The 25,774-nt window shown below is 32.0% G+C and overlaps 1 protein-coding gene across 1 annotated transcript; it reads right to left on the bottom strand.

Annotated features, from left to right (window-relative positions):
- Window positions 1–325: 325 nt before the first annotated feature.
- On the bottom strand, window positions 326–25,774 carry LOC130897258 (uncharacterized). The gene is made up of 5 exons (XM_057806017.1): window positions 25,525–25,774; window positions 9,547–10,160; window positions 9,048–9,488; window positions 8,516–8,992; window positions 326–4,066 (listed from the first exon to the last, which is right to left on the bottom strand). The coding sequence occupies exons 2-5, from the start codon at window positions 10,108–10,110 to the stop codon at window positions 3,869–3,871; spliced, it is 1,680 nt and encodes a 559-aa protein (XP_057662000.1). The 5' UTR covers window positions 10,111–10,160; window positions 25,525–25,774; the 3' UTR covers window positions 326–3,868.

The raw sequence follows: 25,774 nt of genomic DNA on the forward strand, positions 1-25,774 counted from the left end.
GAGAATAAATAGAATCGGTATCCCCAGTGAAATAAAAACAAACCGATTGAAAAAAAAATGAACATATTGCAAGATACAAAGGCAAACTTATGGTTTTAAAGTGGAAGGACAAAAAGGACGTATTGATGCTCAGTTCAATTCATAATGACGAAAAGACAATGATTGAAAAGAGAGGAAGAAGTCAAGAAAAACCTAATGATGTCCTCGATTACAATCGGAAGGCGTAGATTTGGGAGATAGAGTTATGATGGCTTACACGGCTGCTCGTAATAGAGTAAAAAAATTTTTCTAAGGTTGATTGATATGTGCTGCCTAAATGCATATATTTTGTACAAAAAGGATAAAGGTCATTTAGACCGACTTCATTTTTTGTTAGAGTGTATAGAGACATTAGTTGATAACAATATCGTGAACACCCACCCATGGCCATCAACAAGCAGCTCTACACCTAAACCATCACGCATAGTGGAAAGGCATTTTCCAGAGCAAATGAAAAGTGATACAGGAAAATCTAAATCCCGGAAATGTCGAGTGTGTTACAAAAAAGGTGCTAGAAAAGAATCTACTTACTGGTGTCCGAATTGTAGTGTAGCATTATGTATTATGTGTAATTCTATTTTGTTTACTTGCTTTTAATTGTTTTGTGATTCCTTTTGTACTTCAAAATTATTAATAAACGATATACATTTCATAGTTTATCATTCATTTTATGAATAAATTAAAATATAGAAATATGAAATGACGGTCTCCGGGCGTGACGTATTGACATGTCTTAGCGAAACAATGCGCGTCCGGTACATGTTGCATAATTTGAACGAGAGCTCCCCAGTTAACAGGTTTTAATAATCTGCTAGATGTATTGAATTGAAGATGTCTGGAACAATCTGTATATACGCGTAGTCCAAATCAGATCAGTTTGTAATCCCATTGACTATATAAATGTACAAGATAAAACATTAAAATTAACAAACATATGACTATTTTACAAGTAACTAGTGTGATTTTGGTACTTATGAATAGAAGGTTAACATAACAAAAAAACAACATAAACATAAAAAACAAATATTCTCTAATATAATATAAATAACTCAAAAACAAATTTAAGCACGAGATAATATTTTGTAAATTTATTTAAATCATGGAATTTTGTTAGGATCAGTCTGCCAAATTTGTTAAATAACTTTTTTTATTAACAGATACTAATATTTTATTGTGCGTATTGATATGACATGTAAAATCAGGAAATTTTCCCATTTTTCATATTTTTTTCTTCAATTTTCATGTGTGTATTAGGGTAATTGAGAAAATTGCAATAATCTTTTCACAGCACCCTAAATTGGAATTTAAAAAGTAGTAAAATAGCTTTTTCCACGAACAAGGCAAGTAAATTTTTTATGCACTAAAGGAAATCAGACAGAGTAAAAAGTTTATTCGGTTCAATAAAGATTTCACACATTAACCCTCAGTTTTTCCAGAATTTTACATTCTGTGCCAAAACTTACCACAGGAAGCACAAACTTTTGATAAACAGACACTCCTGAAGAAAATTAAAAAAAAAATATTGAATTGATCTCTCAATTTGGTCTGAAGAATCAGATTAAAATAAGATAATGTGAATTTACAAAAATTAAACAGAATTAAAAGATGTGTAAAGAAACAATCCAAAATTACACAATACATGAATAGTCTAGTCGTTTTAGGCCAAATTAGGTCAGAAAAATCGAATTTTTTTTACATTTTTTGCAGATATCTCGTTTTCTATTTGTATTTATTATCAATATGTAGAGAATTCAATCCTCTATAACATTTATATTCAACATTTTTTTATATCTTGAATTGTTTTCGAGATAGAGGACGTAGAGCGCGCCGTTAGAGAATTATCTGATGTCAACCGGTAGTCTCGGTCAAAATCTCTGGCTATTTAGGTAATAATTTATTGGTCGACGTATAATTATCATTTCTTATCAAGTTTTAGATTAAATTCAATTTTTTTGGTCACTTATCTATTTTTAATTAAGTGTCAATTTATTTAATAACACTTATTTGGTCATGTAACTGAGAAATTGTTGAGGAAAATACTCAAATTGTATTTTAATTCCAATCTAATTTATACTAATGACTTTCTATATAAATAAAGAAGAAAAGAAATAAATTTTTAGTTAATGCTTTTATCTAGCGTGTAATTTTATTATATTATATTATTATTGTTAAAATTAATAAAAATTTCGAGAACAATTTCTATTCTGTTCAATTCTCTTCTTCTTCAATATCATCCTTTTGCTGCAGAATTTCAAGTTCCTCATTACCGTCTTCAACATTTGTCCCCAATTCATTCATAATTTCTGTATTGAAGGTGCTATCATCATTAATATTGATCTGATATAGTACAGCATGGAAAAAACGTTGTTTATTACACTGGCCGCAAGCTAAAGAGCACTGTAAGCCCAAAAGTTGATAAAAAATTATAATTATATATTTAGCAATAAGTTATAACCTTAATATTACAAGTTTTTGATCGGGACTACCAGTTAACATCATGTAATTTATTGACCGCGCGCTCTACGCCCTCTATCTCGAAAACAGTTCAATGTATAAACAAATGTTGAATATAAAAGTTATAGAGAATTGAATTTTCTACATATTGATAATAAATACAAATAGCGTAAAGCACATAGAAAGCGAGATTTTTGCAAAAAATTTAAAACAAATCGATTTTACTGACCTTTCACTTCTGACTTTAAAATTTGCAACCGTCCAATTATTTGTGAATTTTGAGAATAGTTTTAGGATGTCAAAGTACAAGTTTTTACGTGATAATATACTGGGTATGTCGATTTTCCGAGGTCAACCCCCTATAATGACTGGACTATAAGGTTAAGTAGATAGAAAAAGTATAATCAAGATTTTTGTCATTATATCTGGGAAGATTAAATTTTTTATTTTTTATAGAACTTAGAACAAAGAAAAAATACTGAAACGCTCCTAACATTTCATTTTTTGCGATAAATATAAAATAAATGATCTCATTCTGATAAAAAAATTAATAAAACCTCTCTGGTGAACAAGTCAACAAATACACCACAACTAATTGAAAAAAAGCATTAAATAACTGAAATCTCTTAGATTCTTAACATGTTGAGATTTGATTTGTTGTAGTTAAATTATTGTACACCAGAATTGTGACTAAATTAACAATATTTCTAAATATATGGCTGGACAACTCTCACAAAATTCTATGACTGACAAAACAAAATATTAGATAACAGAGAAAACGCGAATATATCGTGGGAATTATAACAAAGAAAAATAAAAACAAAATAAAAATAACAATCAATAGAATTTCCCACTTTTAATCAACATTTTCAACAAGCGTCTTTGAGAAATTGCATATTCAATAAACGGCCTCTTTGTATAATTTTATTGCTAATAATCTGTTTTTAAAACAGTTTAGAAATCGGTTTCCAAATGGGTATTCCATTATAAAAAATTATTAAAAAAATACGAGATGCACTAAAAAGTCAATCAATATGCAGTACCAGATTTCACCTCTCTAAATTTGAGTATGAAATTCTAATTCAATAATTTTGGGACATATCGAGAATTTGTTTTTTTACTAATATCGTAAATGTATTTGGTGTAGAATAAACAAATTTACAAAAACTTATGTGGAATTGCCTAGAGTGGATTCGATAAAACTGAGTGAAGAAAATTGTGAATTTAAGATAAGTTTTAAAATATTTGAAAATATTGAGACCATTTGAAAAACGTTTTCTGGTCCTAACCAATAACTTGAGGCACATAACTTGGAATTAAATCCTCTACCCATTAAAAGAGAATATTTATATAGATACTACTTGTAATACTTATTTTATTCTGAGATTTTTTCGTTGATCTTTTCGGTATTGGCTGCGACTTCGGCCAGTGTTGCTAAACCGATAAGATCGTTACTTAAATTAGTATCCGTTTTGTTGCCGAGATGAGTGATGCTTTGTTTGTTTTTCCGTTTTTTGGACCCAACTAGTTGCGTTTCCTTATTAGTTTTCTGCATTTTTCTACGAAGATCGCCCTGTTTGGAAAATAAAACTTATATTAGATACACATAATGACCTTTATATAATTTCTATTGGTACGTTTTCAAAAGTTAAATAACACACTTCTAAATCAAATTACCTGTGTAAAATGAACACTTCATTATTTAAAATTGCCATTAATCCTCATATAGCTTTCTACCCCGAGGGTCACTTAACAAATCTATAATAAATTAAGGCATTGGTTAAAACACCTAATAAATATACAAAAATTTTACTCTGAAAAGGCTTTTGACACTGACCCAACTACTTATCACCTCCAGGAACAAAACCAATTAATGGCACAACCTACAGGGGCTGATACAGATAAAGACTCTTCTGAGAAACTATAACCAGAGTAGATCTGCTGAATGTATCAACCTAAGTGAGAACAAACTACGAATACTAACATTAGTTCTATCGGGGCACTGACTCCTTAACAAACATCTAAAGACGCTAGACCTAGCAGATAATGCGGCGTGCAGATTTTGTTGCACAGAGGACGAAATCTCTATTCACATTCTTTCGAAGCGTGAAACACTAAGGACACTCCAAAACACTACATCTGGGTGAGTATGAAATAGAAAACGAAGGTCTTTGGCAATTAAAGCCATCTCACATTCTAGACTTTTTAAAAGGAATGGGATTCATGAATCGGCTGTAAACACTGGGTTCTTCAGTAACGCAGCAAGTAAGGGGGACACACTAGATCCTTTGGGTCGCAATGTATACGAGATCCCAAATCCATACATACATATTACCTCCCGACAGTTTTAAGGGGTATTCCTGTTAAACTTCAAGAATGAAATAGCAATTGAATGTTAAACCTAAACGCTAATGCTTAGAATGAGTATCATCGGGCGTTGCTTCACTGGAAAAAATATATTATATTTTTTAATATAATGTCTTTTTTTAACTTTTTACTTCTTAGATATCTTTATACTCGATCCAGTTGTTCAAGGACCTTTTGATTATAACATAACCTGAATAAAATCGGTTCATACAAAATCCACAAAACACAAAATCAAGTCTAAAATAATTTGGAATTAAAATGCTCAAGCATACCAGACATTATTTTTTACGAGAGGGTAGCGAAAAAAGTCTACATACAACGAAATTAGACTACTTCTGAAATCACGTGGTTGTCACGTGCTAAGCAGTTGGGAAAAATTACTAAGTGCAGAAATAACATAAAATATAGAGAAATTTCGATTCGAGTTCAAGATATTACCTGGAAGTGATGCTGATATTTATTGCATAACCTCAGTAGGAACGCTTGATAACAGAGTGTATGCAATACCAGATACATTACAATCAGTTCACCTCTATAAAGGAATTTTAAAAACTTCCGGTTATACAAAGATGAAGAACAGTTTAGTTAATATAATATCAAACGAGAAGAGAACAATGCAAAAAGAATTAAGAGAAATTTTTTAGACGAAGATGGCAACCTACAATTTGGAGATCAATTTTTAGAAGAAATAAACCAAAGCCGGTTCCAATTGCACATCAAAAGGAAAAGGCTACATTGGAGAAAATGATTGAAAATATAATGGAGAATACACAAGAAACTAAACAACAAAATTTAAAACACATTGCAGAGATGTTTGTCCTGGAAAAATGCTAAAAAAGTATGAATGTAAATCAATGGATTGGCATTTATAAAAACTATTAGGTATTCGCGTTTTAATGTGGCAGCAGATGAAAAGAAAATTGAAATCATTCATGAATAAGGGTTGGAATCCAGTTACGTATGAATTGTTTTTTAAATATATGGATGGTTCATTGTTGGATTATGCTATGAGAAAAGAAAAGCTCTTGTTAGAAATGAGAAGCACAATTTATACGGGGACTTTGATAGATTTGATTGTTGCCTGAATTAGTACTAAATAAAATTGTATAAATTGTATAAAAAGAGTAACTATAAACATATGGCAAATGTCAGAAATGTTTTGGCTAAATAAAATATGGGAATAAGAAAACAAATGAAAAGAATGATGAAAAATATCCATGTAAAATTTGTGGAACATCAAATAAAGGTATTCGTTGCCATCTTGAAACTTCATGTTGGTTCCGAACAAAAGATGATGACAAAGTTAAAAGAAATTCAGTTATAGAAACAGAAATAAATGATACTGAGCAAAAAAAATAATAATGACACCATTAATAGAGGTCAAACTGCTACCAAATGATAAATTAGATATATTTGAAATTTATGATTCAGGTTCCAATGTTTCCCTAATAAATTCAAAACTTTTGAAATTGAAAGGAACAAGGAACAGTTTTAACAAAGCTGATTCGGTAACAATTAATGGTGTTCAAAAGTCGAGTGGTTTGACAAAGTTAAGAATATTTAATATTGCAAAATTAGTAGATATTCCTATATGTAATGGATGAACAAAATTTCAAATATTGGATTAGATTTAATAAAAACATTCAATTCAAAATTAAAATTTGGATATAACTCAAAAGTTGTTGCAAGATATTGATTATATAGAAGAATACAGAATGAATTTTAATGAGCACAGGAAAGAAGAAGATTTTAGAGTAACAGTTAATCCTCTAGATGAGGCTCAAAAGAAAAAAAAACCAATATATTTAATATGTCTAGCAATAAAAGAGGACTGAAATATTGGCAATATTAGTTGATGGGAAAATCATTCAGATCATAAACCATTAGAAAAAATGAATTTGAAATCTAGAACAGATGAAGAACTGGGAGATTAAACATATTATTCATCACAGTACGACTTCAAGATAAAATATGCTCTAGGAACACAAAATTTAGAAGCAGATTGTTTTAGCAGAAACCCAGTACTGAAATCAGATGAAAATACAGATGAGGTATTAAAGGTCGTGAATTTAATAGGACTATAAGATATAATATCCGGCCAAAATAAAAATAAAGAAATACAGGGGAAAATGGGCAAATTAATTGAAAGAGAATGAGTGTACTTGAAGAAGAAGAAGAAAGGGAAAATAATAACAGAAGAATTAAGCTAGAAGTTTTTAAAATTAGCACATGAAAATTTATGTATGTAGCAAAGAATCTAACCAAAGAAACGTTGAAGAAATTTGTAAAAACTGTGAAATTTGTATAAAAATTAAATCAAGACGATTTCACAAATATGGTTTAATGTCACATTTAGGCCCAGCAACAAAACCATTTGAAATAATATCAATTGACTTAATTGGAGGTTTTGGAGGGTCAAGATCTACAAAAAAAATTTACATTTGTTGGTAGATAATTTTACAAGATATGGTTCTATTTGATCAATATCCAGGACTAAATTCGAAGGAATTTATAGAATTTTAAATGATCAAGAAATACTTATGATATTTACAGCAGTAAATGCCCCATTTTTAAATGGTCTAGATTGAAGACGAAATCAAACTTTAGTAGATAAAATAATAAAATGAAGAAAGACAGAATAAGGCTTGAACAACAATAGCTCAAGAATGTATAGACAAATATAATGAAACCAATTACTCAGTAACTGGATTTGCACCAAGTTATTTACTGTATGGAAAAGATGTCAGGATTTTACCAAATGAATTAAAACAAGAAAATTCATATGGAAATAGTGGTTGGGTTACAGACAGAAAAACAGCTCTTGAGAATACTATAAAATCATATAATTATAACAAGAAACAATTTAATAAAAAAAGAAAATTATACAGATTAAATGGAGGAAATATGATGTTTGTGGAAAATAGAAACAAACTAGGAAGAAATTAGATGAATTAAGAATAGGACCATTCAATAGTTGAAAAAATTTACAGAGTTGATACCGGACATAGAAAAACATTGGTATTAAAAGAAGAATAAAAACAATAGCATAATCAAAGAAAAATTTCAGAGGAAAAACAGGAATAGAACGTGATAAGGAAATTTTATTCAAATTTGCCTTATTGGGTGGTGGAGATAGAAATTGTATTTCTTAAGTTGGAAACAGGATTTGCTTTATTTATCTACGGCAGAAGTAATGGAAGAAACAAACTTTAAAAGTCGTTATTTTTTGTTTTCAGAACACATGTTTATTTAAACTATTCCAAACAATTATCTCATAAATATGAAATAATTCATCAAATTTATCAAATTCAGTGGTGATTATGTATAATTACCGGTAATTTTATATAATCACTGATTTATCATTTTTCTTTATACATACATATACATGCTGCACAATTAAGGTTATGTTTATTAGAACCAACGCTATCATTTTGTGCACCTTTAAATTTGGGTTGTACTTTCAACATTTATGAACGTCAAGAGCGCGTCATGTTGTAGTCATAAATAAAAAAAACTGTCCATAGGCCCAAGGACTATTAGTGTGATGTAATAAATTTTCAAGTGTGGAATGCGATACAATATAAAAAGTAATTCGTCTAATTGAAGTATAAAACTAACTTCAAGTAGATGAAGAGGAGTGGAAACAGAAATTTACCTCGGATTTACTACGTGCTTTCCTTTTCTTACTATCGCGTTTCCTTTGTAAAAATTCGTCATAACTTAAACTTGGAAGATTTGATATCCTTAAATCTAAATTAAAATTAGGAGGTGAAGCTTTTCCTCCGCTTTCTGAAGTCTCGGATATGCTGCGTATTCTTTTGATCTCTGGTTCTACGTTATCTATACTATCAAAATCTATTTTTATGTTGGTACGTTCTGCAAGCCTTTTGATGGTGTTGCCTAAATTCGGAGGTTCGTTTTTTTCGATAATAACAAGTTCTGGTGTATCTGATTTCGGTGGTTGCTTTTGGTGGACGAGTTTGGTATCTCTTTTGTTGCCCAATAGTTTACCTTCGAGCATGAACATCTCGTAGCGTTTACCTTTGCACATTCTTTCTGGTTTTCTTTGGTCTTTTAGACCGTTCCTGTCCGGGGAGGTGCTCTGACGTTTCGGTAAAACAGAATCCATTGCCTATAAAAAAAATGAGAACAGTACTTATGATACAAGTACGAATTGAACTTCTTACCTGATGCAAGGAATCTTGGACCTGTTCTTCATCATTCAAAATATTTCTGACACAAATATTACTCTCGTAATACTCGGTAAATCTCTTCTTGATCGGTTTGGGAGGAGTGCTTACTGAAATATTACTAACTGGACTGACAATCTTTTGTTCTAATTTATCTTCAATCTTCAGTACATTATTATTATTTTCTGTTTCTGTCTTTGGTATTGATGTGAAGTTGTTCATGAGCGATGTCAGACCACCAAGTTGAGATTCATCGGCCAATTTTCCAGGAGTAAATTCTGATAGAGTTGAGGTTATAGTATAAGGATTGGAAGGACTAGATATGGATGGATGCGGTTTGGGAACAGTCAAAGGACGAGTAGTTAGAGTGCGTAGTGGAGGAGCTGGTAACTTGTACCACCTAAAATCTGGATTGGCTGATAGGAAGGCGTCTTTGTACTGAAAATAATAACAGCATAAGAATATTTTAATAATCTTGAATGATAATTGGAATTACCTCTCTTGCTAAGTCATTATATGGCATTTTTTCAGTATTATTCAGTAGGGCCCACCATTCTCCCAAAATTTTTGTAACTCCTCTATTCTCTAGATTGGGGAATCTATCTCTAACTATAGGTCTGTGTTTTTTACAAAATATCAAAAAGGCATTGGGCGGTCTTCTTGCGTGATGCGAAGGAGATTCTTCTTTTTCATCTTTGGTATTTTGCTCGGTTTTTGGAACCACTTCTTTTATTTCTGGAGGTAACTCTTCCTTCTTCTCTTGGTTTATAACATTTACGCAAATATTTTTTTCCACGTCCACGTCCCAAGTCATCTTTATATTGTTGTCGAGATTATTAGTCGATTCCATTTTGGTTTTGCTCATTTTTATCTTATGCTTTGACCAAAGCTCTTTTAATGTTTTCTCCGGACCATTAGGACTTATTTGATTATTATTTTCGTTCACCTGAGGCTTGTTATCGATAAAGGTGGTTTTCGAAGGTGTTTCTGGTGATAACAGAAAATTATTATTGTGTTGTTTCGGAAAACTGTTTTGCGGATTTTGAAACAGAAAGTTCATGTTTGGTTAGAGGAAGAAATAGAACATCAACTTTTAACGTAACCTGAAATCTGAAACAAAAACGAATTAATAAAAAAATATTTATATGAGTCGTATGAGAAGTTTTGATATATGGCAACATTGATGTGAATATGTCAAATCTGGAATTGTTATCATAAAGTTTGACATTTTTAATGAGGAACATACTCACACTCAGAACGTGTTGTGAGACGAGTGGTATTTGAGTCGTTTACAAATACTTGAAACATTTATTTTGGTCAAAAAATAGAATTAAATGTCGAAAATTTTCGTGCGATGATTTTCTATGACTTTCGACGTGGATTAAACCAACAGCTGAGGACCGATAAACTCGCTTCGACTTTTGGTGATGAATCACCATCTCAAGCGACTGTGTTTCGCTGGTTTTCCGAATTCAATCGTGGTTGCACTTCGCTGATATTGCAAGATCGTCATGTGACATACACGTGAGATTAAGGCACGAAGCATTTTAAAGCAAATGGACGCCTATTTTCGAAATAACTGGACATGTAGCCATCGTTCCGTTAGAGCAACGAAGAAAGCTCAATTCTGAATGGTACAACATATAAACTATGAGCCAATATTTGTAAATCACAAGGTTTACAGTTTGCAGATTTGGTAGATGCTTTGATTAACGCTTAGGACTTATATATTTTCTTTTGTGTTTACGGTGGTGAGGCGGCGACCACGAGGAGCTTCTACAACTGACCCGTCCTTTGAATTTTCTTTTATGTAGCTCATACACTATTTCTCTTGTAGCAATTGTAGGTTCCTGAAACTTTGAGCTTTATATGTATTTGAAAGCAATAAATCAGTCGCACATGATTATATGTGATAGCATTTTCGCGGATTAAATTCTAATTCAGTTTAGGGGATGAAGACATCGACTCGCGAACGACAATTTTGAAGGTTCGCATGCAATTGGTGCTAAACTGATTCGAAATTTGAGCTGCTAACAAATCTATTCATTGACTTTTGCCGCACCCTCCATATTTTTCCACACTGGAAAGCGCTTATTTTTCTTTCTAACCTGTCTCTTTTTCTGTAGTTGTGAAATTCAGGCAGTTTTCTATTTCCACGAATAATTTCTTATTTCTATCAGTTCTTCATTGATTTCATCTACTGCTGTCACTTTGTTATCTTTAAACCGTTCTATATTTTCGTTTAGTTTTTCATATCGTGGATCTTCCTCTGCCTCTTCCTCCTCGCGACTCATTTATTTTTCATTAACACGCTTTTATATAAATAATCGAATCGTTTTTCGTCAGATTTTGCACACTTCTTAAGGAATGATAACAAAACAAAAATTTAGTATTTTCCCCTATCCTCCTTATTAATATCACCAAGAGTATCCACAACATACAGAGCTATACCATTAATTATGCTGTCGTTTATCTGTGTTCTCGGATGTTTGTTACTGAACAAACTTATGTAATAGAATTGAACTCCGTACGAAGAACTTTATTGTCGAAAATTAACAAGTAGAATTCCATAAAACGGTGAAGTATTATTCTGATATTCTAACCATATCTGATTTAACAAATAAATTATAATCGAAAACACTCGTTCGTAGTTAATCGAGCGAAAACATAAATTATGGTTTTCAGTTGTCAACAGATTTTCAAAATGGCTTTTCCTTTTTTCCATTTGTGCTACCTGAATAACGTTTTCTTTAATATAAACTCATTGAAGCTTATGTGTTATAATCACATCCAAAATCTGAAATCCGTAATTAGAGAGAGAGAGAGAGAGAAAAAGGAATGCTTTATTGTCAAAAGCTTGTGAAAACTAAAAAACAAACATAAAAATAACTAAATAACGATACAAATAAAATAAAATTTCAATATACAGAAGAAAACCCCAATGAATAATAAAATTATAGGTAATAGTAATAGGTAATAACTATAATAATTAGTATATAATCCATAGCAAAATTAAGATCCCTGAATTAAATATTATTATTAGAATAGAAGTCGGTTTCAGAGTAGAAGGCACCAATGCTGCCAAATTATTGTGGAACGCGGGAAAAGATGATATCGACTTAATTTCAATTAGCAAGTGATTGTGCATATTTTTTCATTGTAAAATATTGAGCCCTTAACTAATTCTGAACGTGGAGTAAGTAGGTCAAGGTCATGCTCTGCGTTCCTGAGTGGATAGCCGTGCAACGCCTTTTCTGAAATTGTTGAAACGTGCTTACGAATTAGGCAAGATTGATAAGAGTGAGAATTTTTAATTTTTTGAAGAAGTTCCTGCAATGGGATCTGCTGTTTAGTCCGAGTAAATAGCTCGCTTATGTAGTTTAAAGGTTCGCTCAAATTTAGTCGCACAACGCGTAGCCCAAAAGGGAGGGGCATATCTGAGATGCGATTCAATAAGAGCATAATAGACTGTTAAGGAAATGGATACGTTCCGTTATGTCGAAACTGATCTCAGCGTAAAACAGGAGGAATTTAATTTTTTACATAAGATGGCAATATGTAACTCCCATTTCAAGGAATTGTCCACAACAGGCACTAAGAATTTTATAGATTCAACGACTTCAATGGTGTTATTTAATAAAAAACGCTGCAATGTATTTTTATATGAGGAAACTTTGGTTTTAAAAGCGTTGAGTCAGAGAAGACTTGAATCGCACCATGATTTATGGGTGATTAGGTCACTAGATAAGGTCCTATGAAGTGCCATGAGATCAGGATTACTCCAATAGAGCCTAGTATTGAGCCTTGGGGTACTCCACATTCTATAGGCTTGCAAGAAGACATCGTTGTATCAACCCTTACAAGCTGATTTCAGTTGGTAAGGTATGACTTAAACCATGCGCGAAGTGTTCCACTGAAACCGTAGTATTGAAATATTATGATTAACACAATCGAAAGCCTTAGAAAAATCAAGAAAAGTTGTTGCTGTGGTGTAATGGCTGTTTAGACTAGAGTAGACATTATTAACTTAATTATTAACGGTAGATAGAAAAAACATCAATTGATCCCTTTTAAAGGGTTGCTGTACTACCCTTATTATTCAGTTTTGAAAAAAATGTACTTAGAGAAGAGTGGTTTTGTTAAGTATTATTGAATAATCATAAAATACTATCGAAAGTAGTAAATTTTCTATGAAAATGAGACCTAATATGATTAATGATTTAGGAGAGCTACGAATAATAAACGTAACGAATTTTCTCGACGAGATACTACCTAAAAACTAGTTCATATGTGATAAAACTATAATCGTTACATTTTCTCTAATAACACGGTAATTGCCGTTATCAACTCGACGGGTTAAATCACTTTTAACTATTAAGATTGAGTATCAGAGGCGTAGGTGGAAATTTAAATTCATGAATGTATGACGTGGTAATTATTTAATTTTATAGCATCCCTGATATGACAAATATCGGTTACCACACACCACTTTTTATATTTTTCTATTGAAGTACCATATCTCTAATTTAGAGCTGATTTCCTTCAATAATTTATTTTGTAGTGAACAATAGAAACAATAGAAAAAAACACATGAGTTAATAGTTTCACTCTAAAAATGTTGTAGTGACTCTTTTTCAAGAAAATCAATTGTCATTGATTTGAATATAAGTGAGCGTAAAAGTAAAGATGCGGCTCGTAGATTTGGACGTCGAACAGTCAGTAGAAAAACAAAAAGTCAAATTTAAATATGTACTAAACATAACTAATATGAGCATTTGAGCATGAAAAAGCATCTTTCCAAATGGATATCGCGTACACACCTGATAAAAAAAAGGTAGTCATCTGAGTGATTTGGACCTGGATAGATCATGGGGACTGTATTTTGGAACACACATGGACTATTGTTCATCAACTATGTAGAAAAGTGAAAAGCCATTGTTGTTACTGTAGATTATTGGGATGATTGATATAGGAAATTACAAAGAAACGTGCCTACAAGCAGAAGGAAAAAAATTCTATACCAGAATTCGATTGAAATTATGGTCAAATTTAATGAAATTAACTTTTCCACGGCGATTGATAATTTTTTTTACACATGAAAATATTCCACGAGGAAAAAATATCGCTAAATCAGGAACCTACTTTGAAAACAAAAAAAATAGTTTTATAAAAATATTGCAGCACTCGCGAATGAAACTATTTTGATATTTAAAACGAAATTTTGCAAAAAACCTGTTTGGATCGGCAAGTTACTTTACCGACAAAATATTGTAAGAAATTTCATGGCACAGCAAGAATTTGAATTATTACGAGAAGACAGTATAGCTGGAACAATTGTAAAAAATTTATATATTATCGACAAAATATGAAACGCCGGCATTATATAGAATGCCTAATGGCGGACTACTCTAGTTATGGAATGAAATATGATCAATATTATATACTTTCTCTTTTATAGAATGACAAATGCTACTTAGTCTACGAGGATATATTGAAATTCTTAGCCTACTATAGAACCAAACAAAATTTCAATGTCAAAATATTTTATTACTCAACATATTTTCCTTTTAATTAGATACATTTATTACAGAGAACCTGCAACGTCTCTAAACCTTTCAAAAAATTGTTTCTTCTTGCTTTGCACACCAGACTTCCACAGCTTTTAATACCTCCTCGTTGAAAGAAAATTTACGACCTTTTAAACTTTTTTTCAGTTGAGGAAAGAAATGATAGACGGACGGAGCCAAATCTGGTGAATAAGGGGGGTGTTCTAGTAATTCAAACCCTAAATCACGAATTTTTTGCATGGCAACATGAGATTTGTGTGCATGGGCATTAACCTGCAAAACCAAAACACCTTTGGATAGGTTTCCGCGTCTTTTCTCTTCAATTTTTTTCCGTAGAGTGGTCAATAATGTCGCATAGTAATGTCCAGTTATTGTTCTACCCTTATCCAATCAATCATGATTACTCCATGGCAATTACAAAAAACTGAATCAAGAACTTTTCCAGTAGATTTTTGGACACGAAACTTCTTAGGTCTTGGAGAAGCACAATGTCGTCATTCCATCGATTGTTGCTTTGTTTCTGGATCGAAGAAATGTACCCAAGTCTCATTCATAGTAACAATTCGGTTTAAGAAGTCTACATCGTTATCAAACCGAGCACAGATCGAAAGCCATGCTTCTACCCTCGCACGCTTATTGCTATGGTAACGCAATATTTTGTTTATGCATGGAACTGGTCAAGGCTAACTAGATAACAATACATCCTCGTATATATGAAACAAAACGTCCTGATGAGGTTATTATGTATTTCTCAAAAATACGAATGTTATGCTCAAAAAATAATAAAATATTGAGAGTGTAATTTAAAAAAATTATTCAAGAAACGTAAAGAATGAAAGTTGTACAAAGTATAACAAAGACTTCATTATAAAGGGAAAAATTTTGGTAAGCTTGAAAGACATTCATATTTTGCTTATATTAGGTTTTATTAACTTGAACTAATTTTAAAAAAAACTCCTTATTTAGTAACAAATTCTGTGCTTGAGGTACACGTCAAAAGTAACGAGTGTTGACACGAATGTGGGGTAGTTGTTTATACTTTGCCGGTTTCTCCTTTGACGTTCTCTAGAATGCCTATAAAATGTTTAACATATTAATCATTTCCTACGTTTCGTGTTAATTTAAGGTATAATATAGAGTGCAGAGGCATTCTTTAGAGTGCCGAATTTAAACTTTATCGACAACATTAAAAGTTACTATTCCGCCGTACATGGTAATTTTTATGAGCAGCGTAATTGAAAGTTTTCTGAGGTTTGCGATTTGAGTTGTGATTAATTCCTAATATCCCAAGTAGTAGCCCCCAGACTCGAACGACGGGGTTTAGCTTGGGCCAACGCTGGGAAACCCGGCCTTGGCAAACCAATAATGGCCCAAGCCTGGTCGAAGTCTGGGTAACTTAGAGCCAGCCATTCAATAGTCATCAAAGCCTGGCTGAACTCTAAGTAACCTTACGTCGGCCATTCCATATTGATCCAATCCTGGCTGAACTCTGTGTAACCCGACATCGGCCATCTTATAGTCAACCAGGCTTGGCTGAACTTTAAATAACTATATAAAGTTTTGTTCTAATATCTTATCCATAATAGATATCTTAACATTGAAAGCAATAATTTTTTATGAATTAAAATCTTTTATGCATAAAAGACAATAAAAAATAGAATAATAAAAAATAGTATCATTTCTTTATATGTTTAATTATTTAACTAATATTTTTATGTACATTAACTAGTAGTTAGAAACTATAATTTTATTAACAATATATTAAAAATCTATTTTAATAAGCAACCAGCCTGGCCCAGCGTTGCAGACCATTCTTTAGTTTATCTAGGCAACCAGGTGTAGGCTTTCAAACCAAGCGAAGGACATTGTTATCATCCCAGAGTCCTACCAAGTCTGGGCCAATAACGGCTTTCAAGCTAAGGCTAGAGTTGTACATACTTTACTTAAGTCTGGGTCCATCGTAGAATCCTATATGGGATATAGCATCCTTCTGAGTTCTCCATAAGTCACCGCATGTATGTTTCCTAGTTTTTTATCCAATTTCTTATGTTTTGTGGCATTCTGTAATCATGATCTCTCCAATCTTGTTTACATTCTCTAACCCATCACACCACATCTTGGATTCCTAGTTATCATTCAATATCCTAACTTATCATCTTGTCTCTGAGGCTCATTCCCTTAATTATCCCCATTTTTCTACTTATCATCCATTATTCGGTTCTTGTTTTCGTTGCTTACGTGACAATAGGCATGTTTTCTCATATTTGATTTGTTTTTCCATTTGATTTCTCTCAATCATCCTTTGGCCCTCACGATTTTATCGCTTGAGTTCGTGTTTCCTCTATTGATTCCCTTTCATTTGATATTTGTTTAATTATTGTTTACATTCAATCGGATCTTTGACTAATGACTTTTTAGTTGAGATACTCATATTATATTTATCTTCATCTTAAATGGTAGTCGCTGTAGATCATCTTCATTATCTGCTACTACTAGTCAATCATCTGCATATATAACATTTTTAATGATGAATCTCCCATTCTGAAACTTGCCTTGACCTTATTGACGCTTTGTTTGATTCTCTCTATGATAATATTAAATAATGTAGGACTCTTTAGACAGTCCCGTTCTAGTTTTGTTTCTTCTTATATTTCCGGTGTCCAATTCTTTAATCATATTTTTATATTTTTTACCTATATCGTTCTTCTCTATAATCTTCAATATGTCCCTCAATCATACTTCATCAAAGGATTTTGTGAGGTCCAAATAAGATGATCATGGGTTTGTAGAGCTCTATTGTTTTTTTTTTCTAATTGGTATATGAATGTTGGCCCCTCCATCGATATGTTCTGTTTGAACTATAGTTATAAATTAATGTTCGAAACTTTAGTAATAAAAACAAGAGGGTTTAGTAGGTTTAGTTTTAATTTTGGAATATCCACATAAAAAGGAGCGCGGAATTTGGAAACTCTGATAAAAATCTCGTTCTAGGTTAGCATAGCAACTAATAGATGATCTACCTAGTCCAGGTCATACGAGGATTGATACTTAAGTTTTGAGTTATAGCAAAACTGATATGAATATTACACATCTGACATTGTTTTTATGAATTTTTAATGGTGAATAAATAAGATACTTGAAACATTCATCTTGGTCAAAAATCGAAATGCATCGCAAACATTCACGTGCGATGATTTTCTATGACTTTCGAAGTGGATTAAACCAACAGCAGTGTGCCGATCAACTCGCTTTGAGATCAGTTTTTACTTGAAAAATAATGTTGTGGAGAGACTTTTACGACGACGAGATGAAATTATATGAGATTGGGAAAAAGCTTTAAGACGAATTTTAATGAAGAAATCACGAATGTCAACATGATACTTGTTATAATGAAAGACAACGACGTAATTTCCTATATTTTGAATTCAAAGCTATATAAAGTTTAGGAGTTAAAGAGGGAACTCAGTTAAGGTACGGTTCTTGGACCTGGACTTTTGATCATACTTTGCGATGCATTTCTGCGTCTTGGTCTACGAATTGAAATCTATATGTTCGCGTAAAGGTTGACGAGCCTTGTCGCAACCAAACACAACATGTATCTAAACGAACATGGTATTCTATTGGTCACTAATACGGAAATACTGCTACTCATTGCATCAAAGATGGTTGCTTGATCCTCTTGTTGTAGCGTCGAGCGTCCCTGAATTATCTTGGAGTAGAGGCATTCAAAGTTCTACGAACGCGACTTACATCCATACGACGTGGAGGTGCGCTGTGTCTATCCAACAGTATCTGAAGCTGCCTTGATGGTTGCGATTCCACTACTAGAAGGCATACCTCAGATGCTCGATAGGTTGATGATGGATCTCTGACGAACATCGGGATCCGATGAAACGATACTAGTGCTCTGGCAACAGCGCTAAGAATCTACTGAAACTACATGTTGAATTTATAGACTTTTGAGTGGATTTATTACTGGATTTTATGGAAATATGGAGAGTTAAATTACTTTCCCATCGTATGGGGATCCAAAACGTTCCTAAATATGTGTATTGTTCGGGCGATGTTAGCTCCGCCAAGCACACCTTATCTGACTGTCAACGTTGATCTAAAAGACCTCTACGCTTACAAAATAACAAGTACCTCGAAGGATAAAAAAGGCGTTTCCTGATTGTTAACAGTAAACGAAAACTGGACAGTATTCACGAGTTATACATGAAGTTTATACTGGTTAACATGAAAGGGCAGAGTATTCGGAGAGATGAGCGAAGAAGAAGAGTATTGGGTACGAACGCCACACTAACGACTAACGTCAATCGATCGATGTCTTCTGAAATACTTTCATTCTTTCCAACAAAAAAAAATAGAAGGGGAATAATTATATCACAATATTATAGGAAATTCTTATCCCTTCGCCAGTGGCGCCCCCATTCGATTGTTTTTACGTATCAATAAAGTAGCTGACTCAATTTCTTTTTTATTTTTCTGGCCATTTTTCCAATACTATGAAACAATACTGTGAACACGATTATCTTAATTCAGTTGAAAATATATTTGAGGTCAATTTTTAAATTTCAAAAAATACGTTAATTTTGCAGCGCAATTTATTTAAACCTAAAAATATCTATTTGAAAGTTTACATTGAAATCAATATTTAAATTTCACTTTAAGATAATGCTTTTATACTGCTACAAGTTTATTTGTTGTTCAATATCGTAAAATACAAGTGTAAATTAATTATAAGGTTAAAAGTACTCTTTTCTATTTGTTGATATTTTTAGATAAAGCCTGCTTAATCCAAATACAACATTTAAGATAAAAATATATAATTGAATTTAATGAACTGTGGTACAATGATATCTGAGATAACTGCCCTTTCCAATACATAATACTGTAGATTTTCTTGTATTTTGTTCATATAAAATAAATTCGTGATAATATTGCATAAGTTTAGCTAAACTGTTTTTAAAACTACAATACAAATATTTAGGAACGACGAATGAAACATCTAATATAACTGAAGACAAGTATTTTTCGTCCACAGACCCTTTTCATCCACTGTGGTAGAGACGCGCAGTGGTTAGAAAGTTGTGATTCTCTGAATATGGCATCAAAGTAGTTTCCTTATTTAAAAATTTGGAGTTTTCATCGTATTTTTGGTCTTTTGGTTATACTCAGTGAACGATGCAAACTTCAGTTACATCTCATAGCATTAACGGTGGTGATTTTACGCAATATTTTGGGTGCTTCAGATTCCAACAAAAAATCATCTTCGTTATCTTCACAGTCATTTTTTTCAGGTAATTTATATTCAACAAGCAAAAATTGTATTTCAGTGTTGAAAACCTTGGATCAGAACTGACCAGAAGGTTATTTAGGATATCCTTATTTATATCTTTCAATTTTTCTGGCTGTGAACTCATTATAATGAGGGAATTATTCATTAAGATACTTTTGAGCCCTTCCAAAAGTTTTCCGACTGGAAGTAAGAAAATGTTATCCTGATGGAAAATAACATTTTTCTTTCAATGCAGTCGGTGTTTTTGCAATTTCTGCCTTTACCTTATGAATCAATAATGTTTTGTTGTTATTGATTTAACTTTTTGAAAGTAGTCGATGAACACAATTTCATGATTATCCCAAAAAATTATCACCGTGAGCAGATTCGTCCTTTGCAACGCTCTGTTTTGAGCGTTTTTTTAGGAGTGTAGTGGTGTATTTAGGTTTCATCTACAGTTACGAAAAATCCGACTCACTTTGCTTAAACTGCGTAAATGAGGCCAGGGAAATATTCATTCTAATGAGCTTTTGATCCAATGTGAGCTAACCTAATCCGACGTTCATCCAGTAACATTTAGTGAACTTTTGCGATGCTATAGCTGGTTGTCGCAGTTTTGGCTGTCCCGTCATTAGTCAAACTGATACGGCCTCGTTTGAATTCAGCTACCAAAAATTTTACGGTCACAAATGATAGTCCAGAGTCTCCGTACACAATGTATAACTCCTTTTACATTTTCGTAGGCGTATTGCCTTCCAAAAACCAATACACTGCCGAGCATAATTTTTTCCGTTTTTTCTTCGTACGTACCACAGTTTCCTCATTGCTTCAATAAACAAAAAGTTTTTGATGTTTTGATAAGCTTTTGACACAAAAGAGCCTTCACCTAAATTCCTAAAAACCTTTATCGTTATATTTTCTGTTTCTGTCTGAGGTTTGATCACGCGAGGACCTGGTTCAGGACGAGTCAAGACTACAACAGCTAGAGAAGACAGTTTACTCGTTTCTAGTGCTTTGTGAACCGACTTGGAGTCGACATAAACTTTATGCATGATAATGCAAAGTCTCATACTGCTTTGATAGTTGCTGGGTATCTTGTCGAGATTCAAATCACGCAATTTGTGTGACCTGCTCGCAATCCAGACTTAAATACCATTGAACACTCTTGTGATGATGTGGGGATACGTTTACGGAGACATGTGCCAGCCATCTGAAATTCTAGAGAGCTTTGCAACAGAGTCCAAAATGGTTGATATTTTAGTGAGAGCATTTTGTTTTTTGTTATATCATTTATATTGTGACAGGACACAGCCGCACGCCATCTAACGGTGCCGATTATAGCTTAATATAATGGAAACTATAAAAGAAATGGTAGGTGGCTCCATCTATTCTGTAACCATAAAACTACGTTCTAGATGTGTTTTCACCACTTCAAACTCATATCTAGCAATTTTGACTTTGTCTATTCTTTCTTCTCTCTTTTTCCTACATTCCGTATACTTTGTCTTCTCGGCATTTATTTTTAGACCCATTTTTTCGTATTCTTTTATTCTTCAAATATTTTTTTTAATTACATTTTTATATTTTTTGCTACTATACTCGTAGCTATATCGTCTTATTGTCTTCTTTATTTTGATATTATTGAGTTATAGATTTCTATATTGTTATGATAAGAAAGTAAGCCAAAAAATTGGGATTCAATCTGGAGAAAAATTAGATAAAACAAATAAAATTAGATATTGATTTTATAATATGGTCTGAAACTGATAAGATTAATTTTTTAAAACCTCACGTGGTAACAAATATATATTCATAAGAAAACTTTCTCTTTATGGGAGATTTTCTGAAAATTTTTTCATCGGTGTCTTGGACGTACATCATAACCACCTACAGTTTGTACCGTTTTCTCAGGAATTTTGAAAACTATTTTGACTATGTAGAATTTTTTGAATATTTCATATTTTTTCACCATTATATAGGATCTACTCATATCGTTGAGCCAAATTAAACTTCCCTATCAGATATGAGTATTCTTCAACACTTATTGCTATCTAAGAAGCTCCATTATTTAGACAAATATGAATATTTAAATGTAAAAAATACTGATAAACAATGAAGGAATATTATTTATTCACTATTAGATATGAGGTGCTTGAATATTTATATTAAATTAATCATAGAAATCCTTTTAAAGTTACATTCTTTATTATGTATGTTTCAAGTTTCACAGCTTACTAGATACAGAGTTCCAATAATAATTTTCCAATAACTTAACGAACAACCTAATGTTTGCACAATTAACTGGGCACTTTTTAGCTTTCCCTCCTTGTTTCGCAACAAAAACTATTTAAATATAATTTATACCTAATCTTCTAGTTTTTGCTTAATCTCAGAAACTTTTAAAACTGCCACTGGCTTTGACAAGAGAATTTTCCAACCCAATAAAATATTTTTTTAATGGTTTCAAACAATTAGAAGCGTTATTTTTTACTGTTGTCACAATGCTTTTATTCTTGCTCTCATATTTGCTATGAATTCTGGATATGGGAAATACAGTCCTAACGATAAGTACTAGCGACTTCCAAAACACGTTGGTTACTTAGTTAACCTAATGTCTATGGTAGTACATAATTATTCTAAACATTGTTTTACATTATTCAAGGTTCTTTCCATTGCATCATAACTTGCCTAGGCAGAAAGCATAAAGTTACCCTTCAAAATGGGTTTCGAGACACACTGTATGTACATGCTAAAATGGGAAGGATAAAACTTTTATAGAGCCTGAATCCTTGAGTGGAATTGGCTACAGGACAACGGAGAAAACACTAGAAAAGAATATAGATGGGAAAAAAATCAGTTACTGGAATTGATCTACAAGGCCGAGCTAGGCAAAGATACTTCGGGGAACCTATAACCAAAGATCTATTAATTTTATCAACCTAAGTGAATAATCTATCAATATTCATAGGAGTCTTGTGGGGAATTGCTGTCTGGACACCTAAATAATTTAGTTAGGATGTAAAGTGCAGATTGCGCTAAGTAGAGGACAACAGAAGCTCCAAAATATTACATCTCGAGACATATGAATTAAAAAATGAACATCTTTGGCAGCTACAGCGATCCTACATACTGAACTTTCTGAAAGGGGAAGGGTTAATAGATCAGCTATAAACACTGAGCATCTCCAGTGCCACATCTAGAAAAAGGGACACAGTAGACACTTTGAGTTGCGGTGTATATGACATCCTATATTTCACATACATATACATACAGTATAACTATCACGCACTAAAACTATTTTCTCTTCTATATAGCTACCAACTCACCAAAAGTAGGGCTGTAATATAAGATATATAAAATAGTGTACTCTTATGAATTAATTCTCCTTCTGCTGCCTATCCACTATTATGGATGTTGACGGTTACATCTTCGTAGGCTTCTCTGTCCACAGCTGTGTGATCCAGATCTCCAATATTTCTCAGGCCTGTCTACTCTGTTATGTTCCTCAGCCAAATATTTGCTTTCTTCCGACTCCCCGTTTACCATCTATTCTACTCTCAATTATGAGTTAACTGAGTGTGTGACCCAAATAGGCTGTTTTTCTTCATTATATATTCAGGAGAATTTATCTGTCTTTTCCCATTCTTCTTAGAATCTCTTTATTTGTCACTTTGTCAGTCCACAAATATGAATCAAGAAGGTTAAGTTTACCAGAAAAGACAAAAAGTTAGTTTTCCAAGAATGCTTCGATCAATCAGCTGGACTGATTTGGTTGCCCATTCAATCAAAATTTAGTAGATTTCTTCCTAGAGTTGCAGCATGCAGTCAATAGAAATAACATTAAAGTTGCAATTGTGATATCTTGCAGAAATAGTATCAGCTGAGTTTCATCTGAGTATGCTTGCCTCATGACAAACAGCCTTAACCACTTTATCCAATAGCTTTTGTTAATTATTGTTATTTTTAGAATATAAGTTACTTTTTGATGTGTAAGGTACTTTTTGATATCCAAGGACATTTTTTTAAATTAGGGAACTAATTTATAACAGCTTGAATAGTTTAAAGTAACTAAGTTTATTATATTGATAGCTGTGTTATGAATGTGTAAACCATCAAATTATCCATCAAACTATCACTTAAGGATTCATATATCAATGTGAAGACAATTTGTACAACTGCGTTCCAAAACAAACTACAGAAGTACACCAACAGCATATACAAGAAAGTATAGAAGAAATTACTGTAGAAGCAGAAAATAAGACAAATATTGACTGTAATTTTTGCAATTGACACGACATTATGGAGAAGTACTGAAAAAAGAAAAAAAATTATTAAGTACTATATATACCCCATTGGATGTTCATGTATATGTGTATATATGTATATATATAAAAATGGAAGTGATAGTACACATTTGAAAACACGTATTAAATATTCACAAAGGTGGCAATTTAATATTGTACGTCTATGGAAGTTCCTGCTTCTCCAAGGTTTATTAGCGAATTTTTATTATCATCATTTTAGATGAGTTTTGGCTATTAAAAAATTAAAATCTTTTCATGTTAGACTTTGATTAAAAGCTGTATGATTTCAATCATACCTATTTGAAATTATTGAAACTGAAAGTGACAAAAACATTCAAGCATTGTGAAATAATAATAACATGTTTTTGTGGCCAATAAAGTCACTGATTTCACCACAGATAAATGAAATATGATAAACTGAGGAAAATACTTAAAATACAAAATTTGGAACAGAAGTATACTTTTACTTACATTTAACATCATCATATGCACTTTTATATTTAACAATTAGGTAATAAAAAAAAGATTAAGTAATGATCATAACATAAACACAAACCTGTGTCATATTCATGATTGTTATTTTTAGACATAACAGAAGTATGTATTTTATTAAAATAGTTTTCTGAATCACGCCCAACTCAAGTAAAGTACTTATAAAAAATATTGAAGCTCTTGGATCCATGTAAAAATTCAAGGTGACTGGATTGTTAAATTACTAATAAACAATTATTGACAATCGCACAATTACAATGATAAATAATTGGTGCTTTGTTTTTATCGGACATACCTACTTATTTATAAGAACAGAAATGTAAACAGAGTTGAGAAAACAATCTGTAGATATAGATAATTCACAAAAAATTTAAACTGAATTTTATAATGGCGGCCGCAATAAAAACCTTGTTTAATACATAATATAAATAATTGATCAGTTTCAATGTCAAGCAGTAAAGAAAAGCACAAATATTTCACAGATTGGGAAATAAACCCAATGTCCTACTTGGTATTAACTTTCTCAAGAAAATTCCAGCCAGATGTTTAATATTGACAAAATCACTTGCATTCATAAATAAAATCGTCTAATTAGTATGCCTTACTAAGATATTAGTACTTAGTTAAATGAGTATAATTGAAAATGAATTATTTTAAAACACAAATTCGTTCAAGGACGAAGCTACTATTGGTTAAAATGCAAATAGTTACTGAAAAAGGCAACTAGTTCAATTGCCATTACTTAAATCGACGCATCAAATGGCTATACTTCACATTTATGAAATAATCTAGCTGTATCCATTTAATTATGTACAGAAAAATATAAAATTTACCTTAAATAAATGATACTCCATGAAAAACCAATCACATGACGTCACTTTTAAAATAACACTAAACTAACTGGTAACTAGAAATAATAAATAGTTAAAAGTGAACTTTTAAAAACTATTAATCTAAAATAAACTCCCAATATTTATGTTTCTGTCATACTAAAATTTTAAGTCCCATTGATGAAGTGCATAAAATATAATCAAAGATGTCTAAATGTTTGCCTGTCAGCTGTTCCCCACCAATCCCTACTCC

The sequence above is a fragment of the Diorhabda carinulata genome, chromosome 8, assembly GCF_026250575.1.
Source record: "Diorhabda carinulata isolate Delta chromosome 8, icDioCari1.1, whole genome shotgun sequence".
NCBI classification, from domain to species: domain Eukaryota; kingdom Metazoa; phylum Arthropoda; class Insecta; order Coleoptera; family Chrysomelidae; genus Diorhabda; species Diorhabda carinulata.